General features: G+C 40.1%; 2 protein-coding genes across 5 annotated transcripts in view; both read left to right on the forward strand.

The window, feature by feature from the left end:
- Window positions 1-16,251, forward strand: part of TPO (thyroid peroxidase) — a 550,495-nt gene that overhangs the window by 422,930 nt on the left and 111,314 nt on the right. The gene's annotated exons all lie outside the window — the stretch shown is intronic.
- The window catches only part of SNTG2 (syntrophin gamma 2), a 218,689-nt gene that overhangs the window by 186,779 nt on the left and 15,659 nt on the right, over window positions 1-16,251 (forward strand). For 3 of the 4 annotated variants that reach the window (XM_083730445.1, XM_083730446.1, XM_083730448.1), the window contains exons 12-13: window positions 642-758; window positions 13,002-13,073. In XM_083730445.1, the coding sequence (XP_083586571.1) occupies window positions 642-758; window positions 13,002-13,073 (189 nt within the window). The remainder of the gene's footprint in view (window positions 1-641; window positions 759-13,001; window positions 13,074-16,251) is intronic. The other variant, XM_083730447.1, reaches the window with a different exon arrangement.

Raw genomic sequence — 16,251 nt, forward strand, 5'->3', positions numbered from 1 at the left:
TGATCCATCTTGCTTCTTTAACTGGAAGCAGATCCACCAAGTTTTGGTCAAGTCTTTCCCAGTCCTACTGTTTGAGATGCCTAACGATAGATCTTAGAGATTAAACCTAGGACCTTCTGCATGCAGAGTATATCCTCTGTCGCTGAACGATGGCTATGCCATATGTACGTATTCTCAAATCCTTGTGGGTATTTTTGCACATTGCTCAGTTTCCGACAGCTGTGCTGCTATGCACATACATCAGATTATGTACTTTATTAAACATTGTTCAGCTTCTATGTGCAATGACTTTCAGTTAGTTTTAGCAACACCAGAAAGAACCTGGGTGCTCTATAGATTAATCTTGTTTTTAAGTTGTATTTCAATCAATTGTTTTTATATCGGGTGTTAGCCGCCCTGAGCCTGGTCTTGGCTGGGGAGGGCGGGGTATGAATAAAAATTATTGTTGTTATTCTTATTCTTCTTATTATTATTATTATTGCATGTTGAGGGTTTGTGCATTAGAGACCTTAGAGCATTGGTGTGCCCAGGACAAAGAGATCGTGCTTTCTTCTTCTAGAAGTGATGGCCAGCAGGATTATGTAATATATAACTTCTGGTAGACTGAGTTGAAATTCATTTTCAAAGATTTTATTCTGCAGGTCATTCATATGGGGTGGGTGAATGAGAGGCTCCAGGGCGCAGATTCCCCTCAGCTCTATAAATTCAAGTTCCTGGCATTGAAGGGTTCGTCATTCTACATATTCAGCACGCCACCGGTAAGCAACCTTTTCGCATGTGATTGTTATTGAAATTCTTTTTGTTGGAACAGAAAATGACCCTTCCTATTGAATAATGAAGCACAGTGGAATTTACAAAAGGATGTTCACAACAACTCTTTCAGACACTGTTAATCTTTCTCTCCCATGCATAAAACATGGAGATCACTGGGAGCAGGACTTATTCAGGGCTTTAATAATGTCATCAGGGCTTTCTTTGCTTTTTGGGACAAAGTTGAGGCCCAGGTGGCCTGATGCAGGTACCTAAAGCATCACTAGCTAACTAATACATTATAATTGTAGCAGGGTTTGTGGTAGATGTGATAGCATGAGATATTAGGAGCAGGAGTACAATTGCATGGTGACTGAATGAGCAGTAGGGCTTTTTGACCCTTTTCCTCTACAATCCACGTCTCTGGAGAAAAAGGTCACAAGCCTTGGTGCTCATTCAAAATCTGTCTAGGACCCATCCTGAAAGCAGAGTCTCTTGGACAAAATTTTCTTTCGCCATCATATTTAGAATGAAGCCTTGTATTTTTAGTTACAGCCACTTTTGACAACTGGAAGGCCACAGGTTCCCTCCTTCATGCTTTAGGCACACACACACACACACACACACACACACACACACACTAAGATGATGCATGGAGATGGAATGGCAAACAATTTAGTGGTGTGGGATCTGGCGCAAGATACTGATTTCTTTACTTAACATAAAGGATAGGGAAGTATTTAGTTACAACAATATAATATGACGCTGAAGGGAAAAAATGACACGTGGAACTTCCACCCGCTTCTTTTTAAAAAAATCCTGGTAACAAGGTTGTCTTACAAACAGTGCCAAATCCTTTGCTTGAAAAACCCAGTTTTGTTAGTTAAGGAAAATAAGGGAATTATGCAAAGCAATAATTTATAACAACATGCCTATTTTGCACATATTTATGTAACCTGCATGCTTTATTCTTAATCTAATAGCTGATATTTTGAAACTTGGAATTTGAAAGTCAGTGTGTTGTGGTGTCAGGAGGTCAAATTTTCACACAATTTGCCAATCTTGTGTTTTTAAGTGCAAGATGTTGACTGTCAAAACGTGTTGGCAGTTCCTTTGGCTCCTTATAAAAAGGTGTGCCCATCACAAAAAGCAACATTGTCATTATCACTAATTAGCATTGCTAATTTGAAGTTGTTGTTAATCACTTCCTAAATGTGAATAGACTGTGAACACTAAAAATGAGTATGGTAGAATAAGTTTATTTGACTGGTACAAACTACCATATTGCAATTACAAGCTTTGGGCTGTATGCAGATGATTAGCATATCCAATATCTCTATTAAGACCAGGTTTCTCCATAGTTTTCAGCTTAGTGATTCAGCAACTTCTCTTTCAAGTCTGTTTCTGAAATACTTTTGCAATAAGACAGCTGCTTTTAGATCCTGTATTGAATGTCCTGGGAGATTGAAGTGTTCTCCTACTGGCTTCTCTGTCTTGTGATTCCTGATGTCAGATTTATGTCCATTTATCCTTTGGCGTAGGGTTTGGCCTGTTTGTCCAATATAGAGAGCTGAAGGGCACTGCTGGCATTTGATGGCATACACAATGTTAGAAGATGAGCAATTAAATAGGCCTGAGATGATATGTTTGGTGTTGTTGGGTCCAGTGATGGTGTTGTCTGGGTGTATGGGGCAGCAAAGTTGGCATCTGGGTTTATTGCAGGCTCTGGTACCAGTGTCCATGTTAAGTCTGCTTGCTGTATTATTGTGGGTGAGGAGTTGCATTTCATGTTATTGGGCAACACTACCATCTTCATTTTCTTTTCTGTGAAGAGCCTCCAAATATGTGTCTGCCTAAACTTTGTGGTAGGGCAGCAAAGGATAGTGGGCACCCATCTCCACTTAAGAGCTTCCAAGGACATTTGACCAACTATTATTATAGAGACGAAATGCATTTGTTTATTCATAGGCATTAAGAGTTGATCATTCATCATGCTGTTCCAGGAACAGAATATTAGCAAGTGGGTAGTAGTTACCATATTTTTTGCTCTATAAGACGCACTTTTCCCCTCCTAAAAAGTAAGGGGAAATGTGTGTGCGTCTTATGGAGCAAATGCAGGCTCCATGGCTTCAGCGAAAGCAACGTGAAGCCTCCGGTCAGTGTGCACTGATCCCTCTTGCTCTCCTGGCTTCGCTTCGCTTCGCTGGAGAGGCACTGTGCAGCTCTCCCTCTCTGTGCAGCACCCCTTCAGCAAAGCGGGAGGAGAAATGGAAGGGGCTCTGTTTCTCCTGCCGCTTCGCTGAAGGGGCGCTGCGCAGAGAGGGAGAGAATATTTTTTTTCTTGTTCTCCCCCATTAAAACTATCCTGTCTTATGGTCGGGTGCGTCTTATCGAGCAAAAAAATGCGGTACTTAGCACTTGGATGTACTGCTATGCTGGACTCAGGGCCCTGCTTATTATGGGCTTCCCAGAGGCATCTGGTTGGCCATTGTGACAACAGGATATTAGACTAGATGGGCCTCTGGCCTGGATCCAGTAGGTCAGAGGCAGTAACACTTCTAAATACCAGGTGCTGGAAAGTACAGAGATTTCTCTTGTGCTCCTGTCCTTGTTGGGTTCTTCTCGTAGGCCTCTGGTCGGTTACTGTGAGATCAGGATGCTGGACAAGACGGGCCATTTGTCTCATCCAGGAGACCGTTCTTATGTCCCTACTTTTTAACGATTTCATGTAACAGTTTGGTAAAGAGAGAAGGAAGCGCCCTAAGCGTTTTGAAACTTTCAAGTCCTATCTTACCCTTCCCTAGTGAGAGGGGGAGCAAACAGAAGCCTGGCTTCACTTCTCAGCATGTGTTATCGGAGGGCAAACAGAATGCCATGCTCCACAGCTAGTAAGTCGAGACGTTTAAAGGAGAACATTGAACAGAGAATTCTTAGGAGAAACTGGGTATTTCAAGTCATACCCTTTGATTGCCAAGCATCTATGGGTGAGTGAGACAAGAGCTACCAGTGAACAGTTATACTCACTGACAACAAAAGGTAAAATATAGCAAGCCATGTGCCTCCCTTTCATAGCATATAACTGACAGAGTTCAAATAGCGATGGAAGAAATTTGACCTCTTGAACACAATTACACACTATGTGGGTTTGCAGCTTCATAGTCATTTCTCTTCATCAGTGCATACAGACACACAGATCAATGTAGAGGACAAAACCAGGATTGTGACCCAATCCTAACAGCTCGCAGAACTGAAAAAACAGGTGCTGTAGGAATTTTCCAAAAAACTTTGGAAGGCCAACTTTGCTTTTGCATTGTTGTATTACATGCACATATGAACATGTTCAGAATTGTATCGGAGCAGCTTGATTTAAAACCAGACAGTTAACAACTGTTTTCAATCAAGATGAAAGGCTGACTTAAACCATCGATTTCATGAAGTTTCCAAACACTGGCATTCCAAGCATGCATACAACACTGGTTGTGAAAACTATTAAGACAGCTTGGTTTGTGACTAAATAGAAAGTTTATTGTGAGTTTCCACAATGCACATCCCTTTTTTGAACCATCATTTTTGTAAGTTTCATGTGTTCAACCTCAGTTCTTCTAATACAGCCTCTAATACAGCTACACTCATAGCTTCAACCTTACAAAATAATATTTCTAATTTTATTAGAAGGAGACAAAGTTGTTTATGCACTGCTACCCTATTTGCCATAATAATGAATTGCTGAGTCACAAACAAATTTGTCATTTTGATTAGAATACTTGCATTAAGATACATTTTAAAGGTTTTGTTTTACTCATAATTCTTTTTTGCTATAAAAACCACAATCACCTCAGCAGGAGGTGTGCTTTTAAATAAGGTTTTGTTGCACTGTTCATTTTGATTCAAAAACTAGTTACTTGGCATTCCATAAGACGATGGGGTTGCCTTTAGTCATGCAAAACCTTGTGCATTGCTTAGTTCAGGTCAGTAATATTAAGCCGCTGATCCAGAGATTTACGTATGCTTACGATGACTATCTAAGGGTCCATCCCCCCCCCCCCCAGACACCACTGATGTGCTAGGCAATGGAAAGTGTGGGGTGACATTTTTGGGGCATAGGCCCAAACTCCACTTTGGACACATGGACACACTGAAAACACCCCCTAAAAATGAAACAGACAACTGTATGACTGAAAAACTACCATGAATGTCAGGTCTAAACTGTGAGCCACATTTTGTTCAGCCCCCATTTTGTGGGCTGGGAAAATGGAAAATAGCTATATGGCTTTTCCCTGTGATAATCAGATCCCACCCCCCTTGAAAAAGGAGAGACAAAAACACTTCAGAAAGTACCGACCCCCCCGTCTTTTGCCAGATGGAAAATGTGGGGTTTAATTTACTTGTTTACATATGTATAATCCACACTTTCAGAAAAATGTGTCAGTACAGCATATAAGAATGAAATCAGCATAAAGCACCCATAAAAAACATCAATAAAACACCATTAAATGCTGATTGGTTAAAATAGAGAAAATTCATATTGCCTATCTAAACAATGTAGTTTTCAAAATTGCATGAATTTTCACAAAATGATGGGCCAAACAGTCAGAAGGCCTCTGTTGCCTAAAGGGTCCCATCCTTACCAGCAGGATGATCAGAAAAGCTCTGCTGGATGATTACTTGAGGATGCAGTAAACATTAGGTCCCCAAATACATGTCATTTTAACCCCATGGACCCAAGATTATTGGGAGTCTTAGGCCTGTACCTTGTCTTCTAGGAGTTAAAACACCATCCTTACTATTTCAGTAGAGAGAAATTAGCAACCAGCACCCTCATATCAAGCTCCCAACCACCTGAAATAGGAGGGATCTTGCAGAATCCTCATAAATAGGTGTAACTGCAACTAATGTTATATTGTGGAATCTGTTGGGACTCTGATATGAGATACCCACACAGCAGAAGTTGTCCCCAGTTCCAGTCACTACACGGGCTGCTTAAGGTCCAAAATAGATTATTGCTGCAGAAGATAAGGCTTCAGAAATACAGTTCCACAAGTTGGTATATACATACAGCTTTTATGTGGAAATATATCTGTTGCTTCAGCAATTCAAGACATAACACAGACTCCGACTCATGGGCCGATGAATAAGCTGACATGCCATAATCACTTATATAGAAGGCACTGACCTTGCATCTATTGGCTTATCTTATACAGTGGTACCTCGGGTTACAGACGCTTCAGGTTACAGACACTTCAGGTTGCAAACTCCGCTAACCCAGAAATAGTACCTCGGGTTAAGAGCTTTGCTTCAGGATGAGAACAGAAATCATACTCTGGCGGTGCGGTGGCAGTGGGAGGCCCAGTTAGTTAAAGTGGTGTCTCAGGTTAATAACAATTTCAGGTTAAGAATGGACCTCCAGAATGAATTAAGTTCTTAACCCGAGGTACCACTGTGATTTGTGCCCATGCAGAAAATTCACTCCTCCTTCCATCTCCAGTTTCTCCAACAGAATCTCTATTGCTGGAGGGGGGCCTCACTTTTCAGTCTTGTTCCAGGAGCATTTCTCCTCATTTAGACTCTTGAAGCTGATACTCTCCCCCCCACACACACACCTCTGCACTCTGCTGAAGTCATTTGAGTTTCTTCCTCTTCCTGTGCTTCTATCCCCTTGACCTTGGGCCACCTTGCATTCTCATACCCATCAGGGTTACCAGCACACTGTTCCCTCAAATCCATCTTTTGCTCCCTCATTTCAGTGCAGAGGAAAGCTCTTCACTCCTATGCCTTTCCATGCATAGAACTGTGTTCTGCTGTGTATTTATATATATTCTTGAAAAATTCACTTAACATCAGCATAGAAAATCTGGCACCTACATGTCAAAGAAGCCCTTCTTGCGAAGATCAGCACATTCATCAATGCTGAATTATAGGGACAAAGCAGTGTATCAGCACTGTCAATCTAGATGGGTTAAACCAGATTTTTTTTAAAAGCTAATCTGTTATTCAAGAACTGTAGGAAGACTTCAGCAAAAACATTCACTAGAAAGGAAAGACTTTATCCCTTGATCACAATGGTACCTTTTTAGCAAAACTGACATATCAGAAAGCTTTAATCTATTTGCTTGGGTTGTATAGGCTTTGTTGGGTTTGTTTTGTTTGTTTTTATCTACGAAATCTATACTATGAGCAAGATTGCTGAATTTGCTCTTTTATTGTTGGAAATATTTGTTTGGAATATGATCAACTAGTTGGGTGTTTTGTTTTTTTTCTTTCCATTTTTCGAATGGGAACAATGATTACTTTAAAATTCAGAGACTCTAGAGAGCTGAGTACTCCTACAAGCATCAAATCCACACACAGAGATATCTGCAACCCATTAGACATCATTCAAGTACATAAGATTGTACATCTTTAATTTCCCATATTATTTTGCTAAAAGAAGAGTACAAGCAATGAAGCTGTCTCAAGAAAACTAGCACAAGGTGTCTCATTTTCAGTGTGGAAATTAAGTTAATTCCTCTTTTTGCAAGGATTATTTAGCATTTAGATCTAACTATTACTTTTATTTAAAAATAGTTGTATCATTTTAAGTAAAATGTTATTTATTTCACTCAGCCTCACTCAGCTGCATAGTTGTACCCCTTCAGTCAAACTTTTTGAATGCCTATGTTGTGGGATTTTGATATATGTGGTGTTCTGATATATGTGGCGTTAGGAGTACAAAATCTGTCAAGTTTAGAGATACCACAATTTTTGCTACCTTTGGGGAAAGTAGTTTAATATATGACAGACTTCATAAATGGCACCCAACAGGCCCCTGTAGGAGTTAAACAACTTTTCATGAATTGGACAGGTGCAGGCCTTGGCAATTATTTTGTAACTGCAGTTGCTCAAGAGGCTAATTAGGGACTGGAAATTACGTTTTTGCCTTGTTGCTGGCAAAGTCTTTTGAACTATTGTCCTCAAGACTATCGTGTTAAATAAAACAGCAAACAAATGTGATCACAAAAGATTCTCAATAAGCTATTACTCGGCATTTCCCACTTCTAATTCATTTTAATTATGTTTAAATAAATCAGATGGTAATTAAAGAATTCTGGGAGAGGGGCAAGTCTGTATATCAACATTCCGTGTTCCATAATATTAATGCTGGGTGTGTCTTGGAGGAAAACACATTTCCTGATGCAACCCTTATGCTATTCTTCCAGAGGACACACTCCAGAAGGAAATGGAGACATTCAGAAACACTGGGAAACTCTGCTATGCTAGGGCAATATAGGTTTGGGTGATCTGGAAGGGCTGGTCCTGTAGGGGTACTTCCCATGCACTATTAAGCTAAGGTCAATTGTCTTTCTTTTAACACAAAGGAGTCAGGTTCGGTGACTGTCTGCTTCTTGCATTTTCACAGTGGGTATTGGACTTCACGTACAATGTCCTTTCCTCTTGGAGTTCTGAGAAACCAATCAATAGGTGTACGGTGAGGCTTGATTAGACTGGAAGCAGTTCAAGATAGGTTGCTTACACTCTCAGGAGTTCCCACACTGAGGAATAACATGTGGATCTGCTTCCTCCTCCATGACAGTGGAGACGTTTGGCAGGAAATTGTCTTCATTTGCCCTATGCACTGAGTTCTGTACTAGGCTTTCCTTTACCAGGCAAACAAAGCACCTAGACTCAAGTTCAGTGAGCAGACACCTATAACACAGTGAAGAAACTTGGTTCTCCAAAGTAGCCAAGGTTATTAAACAGTATCTCATTTGGACAATATGAATAGGAGTAGTTTCTCTGATGAACCTTAAGCACTTGTGTTCTAGGTTCAAAACAACGAACCTTTTTTAGTCATTTTCTAATACACATTGTCCATGCAAGCAGACTCTACTTCAATAAGCTAAATTCTATCCCATTCTTGTGCAAACAGATGAACGGACCTTTTCTGCAGTGGCTCCCCTTCTGTGGAATGCGCTCCCCAGGGAGGTTCACCTGGCGCCTTCATTATAGACCTTAGGCGCCAGGCAAAAGCGTTCCTCTTTAATCAGGCCTTTGGTTGATTTGATTTACATCCTATGCCTTTTAAAAATGTGTTGTGGGTTTTCTTTTGATTATGTACTTTGTGGTTTTATATTCTGATTTTATCCTGTGAACTGCCCTGAGACCTACAGGTATAGAGCAGTATAAAGGTAAAGGTAAAGGGACCCCTGACCATTAGGTCCAGTCGTGGCCGACTCTGGGGTTGTAGCTCTCATCTTGCTTTATTGGCCAAGGGAGTCGGCGTACAGCTTCTGGGTCATGTGGCCAGCATGACTAAGCCGCTTTTAGCGAACCAAAACAACGCACGGAAACACCGTTTACCTTCCCACCAGAGCGGTACCTATTTATCTAATTGCACTTGACGTGCTTTCGAACTGCTAGGTTGGCAGAAGTAGGGACCAAGCAATGAAGCTCACCCCATCACAGGGATTCGAACCGCCGACCTTCTGATCGGCAAGTCCTAAGCTCTGTGGTTTAACCCACAGCGCCACCCGCGTCCCTATAGAGCAGTATATGAATTCAATAAATAATAATAATAAATTCCGAAACAAGTGTGCACAGCCTGCGCTACTGGATTAAGCCAGGACCACTTTGTCCATTCACTGCCCATTAACACACACACTGCCTTATTAATCCAGAGAAATAATAACATATGACCTTAGTGAAATCAGGGCAGCATCAACAGAATGTTAGTTTTACAAAAAAACCAGGAGAAATAAAAAAGCATTTTTATTTTTATTTTTTGTAAAGGGAGAAAAAGATATATTACTATTTGAATAGAGCCATTTTAAATTACTTAGTTTTCTTCAGTCCTTATTTACAAATGTAAATAGAATCATTTAGATTAGGGACACCAATTTCTTCTAAGCGCTTATAGACATTTTGGTAACACTGAAATGTAGTTTTAAGGTCAGCAATTACAATTTTTACAGATCAGCATTCTTCATTCCACATTTGGTGTGAGTTTTGCCAGCTCATTCCTATCTACCCTTTCTCATCAAAGATTTACAGATTTTTCTTTTACTTAAGGTACTGTAATCCAGTAAATAACTTGTTGATTATTTATTGTACTGAAAAATCTAGTAATATGACAGAATAGTTGAAAGTTGATGAATGTTCACAATACAACTGAGCTTAATAGGAATTCAGTAATGTTGAAAATGACTGTCTTTTTGGGTGTATAAAATATCAATAATATGTTATGACAACATTGTTCAGTTAATTCTGGGGTAATTATTATCATGTTGCAATATTCGCCCCGATTCAGTAACAGCAACCTAATTGTCCATAGTTATAGTAATAGGAGCCACATAACTCCATGCACCAATCATAACACTGAACTTACATTCTTCCACTTGTTAGTGGTCAAAAAATTTAAATACTTAGACATTCACTTGCAACAGAATGCTTGGAAAAACCATCGCAAGTTTGCACTAAACGTGGCAGATACCTGTGCTTTGGCTATCACCTGTTTGTTTGTTTGTTTGTTTGTTTGTTTGTTTTTGTTTGTTTGTTTGTTTGTTTCCAATAGAGGGAACCAATATGTTCCTGCTACACTAAAGGTTTTCAATGCCAAAGTAAATCCAAAACTACTATATGGCATACCATTATGGATTGGTGCTGTTGACCACTCACTGGAACGCAGCCAATCAAAATCCCTTCGTAAAATCCTGAGTATGCCAAACTGTATCCCATTATGCAGCCATATGCCTGGAAACTGGACAAGGGCCTGTGGAAACTAGAGTGTGGTTTATCACCATAAAATTATGGCTACACCTTCCTTTCAAGTCTGACCCCTCTTCTCTAATTTTTCATATGCTGTTGGAATCCCACCGTTCCAAATGGTTAGCTTGTACCAAGAATAAAATTTAAACCATTGGCCTATCATTTGATTTGCGACTTATGCTTCCACTGTTATAAGTATTTCAAGCAATTAAGAGCAGATTTGTAGAGAAGGAATTCCAAATTCTGAGTCGTGCAGCCAAAAAATCTTGCTCTCTGTTGGAGTTAGGGATCTTACGATGTACCAGTGGCCCGGGTACTATTTTATAGTTACAAATGATATGACATCTTTTAGGAAGAATTCTGCAAATACTGTCAATTTCCTCTCATTGTATTGTGAGCATTTTGCTGCTTGAAAGCCCATAAAATGTCACTCATGTTCTAATGATAACCTTGCACACTGGGATACGCAGACAGTTTCAATATAGCTTTAAGTGTTATACTTTTGGGGTTGTTTTTTTAACACTCAGAATATACTCTGTGCCCTTTGTACCACCCCCAACAATCTTTGCTGCAAAAAGCCTGGCAGGCTGCAAGAACATCAGAGAGATAAAAGGAATCCTAAACATAATAGAGGACGGTGAGGAACCCTAAGCCTTTGTTGATAGGGACAGGGAGCAGGGGGTCATTCGTGACCAATTCAGCTCTGGCACCAAGAGCTAAAAGCCAAAGCCATTTTACACAAAGCAAAGGAATGACAGGAAAGGAAAGAACAGCGTAGCAAAAAGGAATGACAGAACCACTTCTTAATAGGAAGGCTGGCAATTCAGCCCACAGGCCATATGATTGAAAGCAATTGGATTTAAGGAAGTTCTTTTCCCTTCACCCAACGGGTTAAACATAGCCCTTCAGATTCATTGGATAGCAGATTATTCTCGATAAAAGCAGTGCAAAGGCAAATAACTGGGCCTGTTTCTTTTTCTTTTGTATTGTTAGGAATTTTGGAAGGGGGTTGCCAGGCCCCTCTACTGCATGAATCCAGCACGTGTTAAAAGCTAATCAAGCCTTTTAAATCTGGGAAATAGCCAAGCTAGCTTCCTGGTGAGCTGATTGGGGCTTAAGGGGCTCTGTGCAAGATAGTACAATGGGTGGGGACCCCTCCCTCAACAGACAAAGCCACAGCTTGGGGTTGGAGTTTTGCAGCGATGTGCCCTAAAAGTAAAGCAGCAAGCAGGAGAGAAAGTCAAAGCAATATTTGAGAGCTGTGTTGAATCTGAGGCTGCTGCTATGGGAGAAGCAAGACACTTTTGGGATGTTAATGCTGTGAATCTCTCCATCATAGGCTCAAGTTGTACATATGTGTAAATAAACCATACATCATAAAGACACCACAGTATCTACTGTGCCTCATTCCAAAAGGAAACATGCCTGGAACCCCTAGAATCTCGCACTGCTCAGCGATCGGGGCAACGTGCAACAGCATCATTGGCTAAAGAAGTCAACTGTCTGTCAGAGCCAACAGTGATGCCTGTATCTGTAATAAAGATCAGATATTCAGTGAAGGGGTTTGGGGGGGGGTTAATTCCCTCTCCATTAGTTTTTTTTTATTAATTTACTATATTGATTACCTACTTCATTGTAACTATAATCCCAGAGAGGGCTAAGCAAAATACTTTTTAAAAAACACATAATAATGGTATAAATATGATTACAAGGGCAAATGTGGGACTTCTAAATAGCTATTACAATATGTTTTAACTCCATGGCCTCAGCAGTGACTTAAATGGTGTTAGGATAAAAAAATTCCTTAAGCGGTTTTCCTGAGGTTTGTTTCACAGCGTCTCCAACAGATGAAATAAGCTGCTTTTCAAACAAAAGCTTGATCCTGTAAGCCTATATGGGTTTTACGGATTGCTGCAATGCCTCGATTTATCAAAATGTTTTAAGACAATGATGAGTCTCTTCAAATTTACCTCCACATTTGCTGCTAGGCAAATACTTGCACTATACTTGCACTACCTGCGGAACAGAGTTCACTTTTCCCTTATGGCTTTTCCAGAGAGCACTCTATGGGCACATAGCGCTGTCATATTGTTAGATCTCAGCAAGTTACAGCCTATTCAGTGGGGAACCCAACTGGGAGCCCTACGTTAAGCAAGTCTGAGTTCCCAAAAGAAAGCAGGGTGCGTGTAATGATACATATTTAAAGCCCAGATTTGCTGCCTCCGTGTGATGCATGAAAAAGAGTTGCTACAGAAGGAATAGCCATTGTACAATGAATAACTGTTCTCAAATTTCCTGCTTTTTGAAAAATAAAAACGGTATCTATTCTATGTTTGTCTGTTGTTGCTCCAGAGAATGAACACATAGCCTTCAATTAACTAAACAACCAGATTAAAAAAAATAAATACAAGAAATTAAAAGTTTATAGAATAGTAGGAGAATATCTTTTTTGGGCAAAAAGTATTAGACCCAATGTATCTAATAATATATATTTTCTTTTGGTATTGCAGGTTAGCACTCTAGACTGGGTACGAGCTGAAAAAACCTATAACCTCTGTGAGGTTCTATTTAAAGTCCACAAGGTAGGTCTCCTGTTAAGGTATGGACTACATTTGGAATGGGAGACTGTGATTTTCAGAAATTAAAATAGAATGTGTTCAGATTAATTTTCTTGGATAAGAAGTAGTTAGCCAAAACTTAATCTACATTACAAAGCTAGTTCCTAGCAATGAACTATTGCCATTATTTGTGTTTGATGATCAGGCCTTGGCTCATTCTGAACAAATGCGGACAATTCTCAAACCCAATTATCAAGGGGAGCCAACATGGTGCTCTTCAGATATGGCTGCAGTATAACTCACAACAGTCCCAGCCAGGAATAATGTGAGTGCATGTTCAACAACATCTGGAAGCACCATGTTGGCTACCCCTATTCAACACAATCCATTTCATATATAATGTATTGTGGGGGGAGTAAGATTGCCCCTTTCAGCTGATGTTCCTGTGCATAGCTTAGTGGCCTAACAACTATTTTGCATGCATAAGGTTCAAGATTTGGTGCCTCACATCTCAAGTAAAAATAATTTCAGGTGATAGGGCTGACTGACATCCAGGAGGGATGCTTCCACCACAAGGCTGGATGAAACAAAGTTCTGCCAATGGAAGGCAACTTCTAAGGCATGGCTTTGTGCTGGTTCCTGTCCCGTCTTCATGACTTCCTCAGAAGGCATGGCTTGGGGAATGTTGCCACGCATGCTGTTTTAATACTTGAGTGAAATTATATGCCCTCAGTATGCTGATTATATGCAGTTCTGTTTCTCCTTTACAGTACAAACAGGTTTGGTGCTAACTTTGAGACTTTTTTTTTTTGGTATAAAGTAATATGCAGGTCTAAAACATCAAGCCCAATCAAATCACATATGCCTGAACAGTTAACTGGTCACCCAGATAAGCTCCAAGAATCAACTATTATATGATCTTGGTGGAATGTACATGTTTTGAATTTTGCATGCATTCCCTCATTAAACATTACAGCGACGCCTGAATGTCTGATAGCCCTAGAGAAGAGGAACACACTCTGAATGACTGGAAAACTGTGATCTTGATAGGTAGACACATTCAGTTCTTACCCAAGGACTGATGCATGCCCTTTGTTTTCTTTATTTCCCTAATATTCTGGTAGGGTTAATTTCAAGAAGAAGCCAACTTAACAGCAAATTCTGATGCTATGTTTTCATTTTGAGGTGGGGAGGGGAAGAGTTGGAAATAAGCTGCCCACGATTCAGCCCTTTACATTCCTGACATTTTAATAAATGAACACTTAATTGTCAGTCTTGATGAATACATTAACTGAAACACAAAAAGCTTCAGTGTACAAGTCTAGCCATTCTTCTGTTGACACTTCAGTATAAATGATAATGAAGGAAACTTAGAGCAAATCAATTAGGTTGGAGTAAACTTAATTTTCAGAAGAGATTAAAGCTTCTCTATTACAAATTCTAAGGCGCAGTTTGTTCTGCAGAAAATGTTCCTTTGAGTTGTTTATGCAAGCAAGTTTTTCCTTGCTGACTTTTCATGATACGAACTTTTTAAAAATGAATAACCTTTAATGCCCTTCATATATTGGGTGGTCTCAGACCTGCTGTCCACCTGATTCTCCCTGCTCTGCTTAGGGCCAAGCATGGACAGAACCATCATCTGCTTTCAAATTCCAAGGCAGGAGTGGGATGATGCACAAAAAGAGGAGCTAAAGAAGCCATTGTCCAACTACAGGCATTTGTGTGTCGTGGTCCCCAGGTCCACCCCAGTAACTCACACATCACACAAAATTTTTGTTCAAGATTTTTGGCATAATTTTGGCCACAACTTTATTAAAGTACAAATTTGTGAGTGGTTGCTTAGGCATGGGTTGCAACTATCTGCCCCCACAAGTTGTGACGATTTGCTATGCAGTAGGCAAAAACCAAATGGCCCCAGCCAATCAGCCAGATAGACAAAATTCCTACCGGGCCCCTGCTCCAAAGCAGACAACCCCATGACAGGCATAGCAAGGTCAAAGTGAACAACCCTATTCTAGGGAGGGAGGGATGGGCAATCCAATGCATGGGCGAAAAGAGGAAGCCCTAGCCTAGTGCAAGAAGTTTTAGCATTTCTGGCTGTCAATCAACAAATTGCAACATTAATCTCTTCCCAACAACAAGGGAAGCCCCAGTCGCATCAGTGGCCAACGGTAAATTAGCCAGCTCCAACTTTGGAGTGTCCTGGTGGCCCCCACCGCAACACGTGCTCTCCTTGAAGGAGAACACACTTTGTCCCATGTTTTCATATCTGTTTTTTCCCCACTGTTGTACCACCATGTGGAAGTAGCATTAAAATAGTTCAGTGTGAATAAATGAAGAACCAATAGCATAAGACTAATATATATTTATATATGATACATACATAGCCCAAAATCAAATCTAAATATGAAGTCATTTGGTTATTGCATACTGATGAAATACGTGTTAGACTTTTTTTTTTTTTTTTGCAGAAGGCATATACGGTTTGATTTCTCCCCTCCCCTTGGTAGGTTTTCTGTCTGGGATTCTCAAAAACAAAAAACTTTACCATCATAATGTTTCCTGGCTCTACTGCTTCACAGGGATGCCATTATGAAGATATTTAAACAAAGCAATCTGTGAAGCATAAAACTAATATTATATGCTCATAATTAAAAACGCTGCTTGTTTGATTTGCATACCCTGATGTGCAGGATCTCTAAAGGGGATACCTTTTATTAAAATATATCAGCATGACAGTATTGTTTGTCGCAAGCTCCAGTGTTAATTAAAACACACATGAGTGTCGATTTAGCATTTTAGCATATTAATATTGTTGTTACTTGTCATTTGAATATCATATTTTTGGGGTTCACCCCTACATTTGTGCACATATCAGATATCTGACGGTAGATCACCACTGAGCAAGTCAGTCTGAAATACATTGCCCCCCTAGCATTACTCTGGCCTAAATGCTGCAATTCATACCCTAAACTTCCAATTTATGGGGTTTCCCAGTTCACTTCAACACAGGAGTGAGGCTGTGTGACTGTACCTTATGTTGAAACAAACAGTTTGATTTTGCTTTTACATACTGGTTGTAAACTTATTGAGGCTCCTCGGGGAATGTTGCGCTAAGTAAAAATATAAATGAGATTTACACTATGGGTAGACTGAATCTCTGTCATCAAAAACAACTTGCTGTATTGAGCCAAATGAGCTA

This window comes from Podarcis gaigeae (genome assembly GCF_964106915.1).
Source record: "Podarcis gaigeae genome assembly, chromosome: 3".
Classification (NCBI taxonomy): domain Eukaryota; kingdom Metazoa; phylum Chordata; class Lepidosauria; order Squamata; family Lacertidae; genus Podarcis; species Podarcis gaigeae.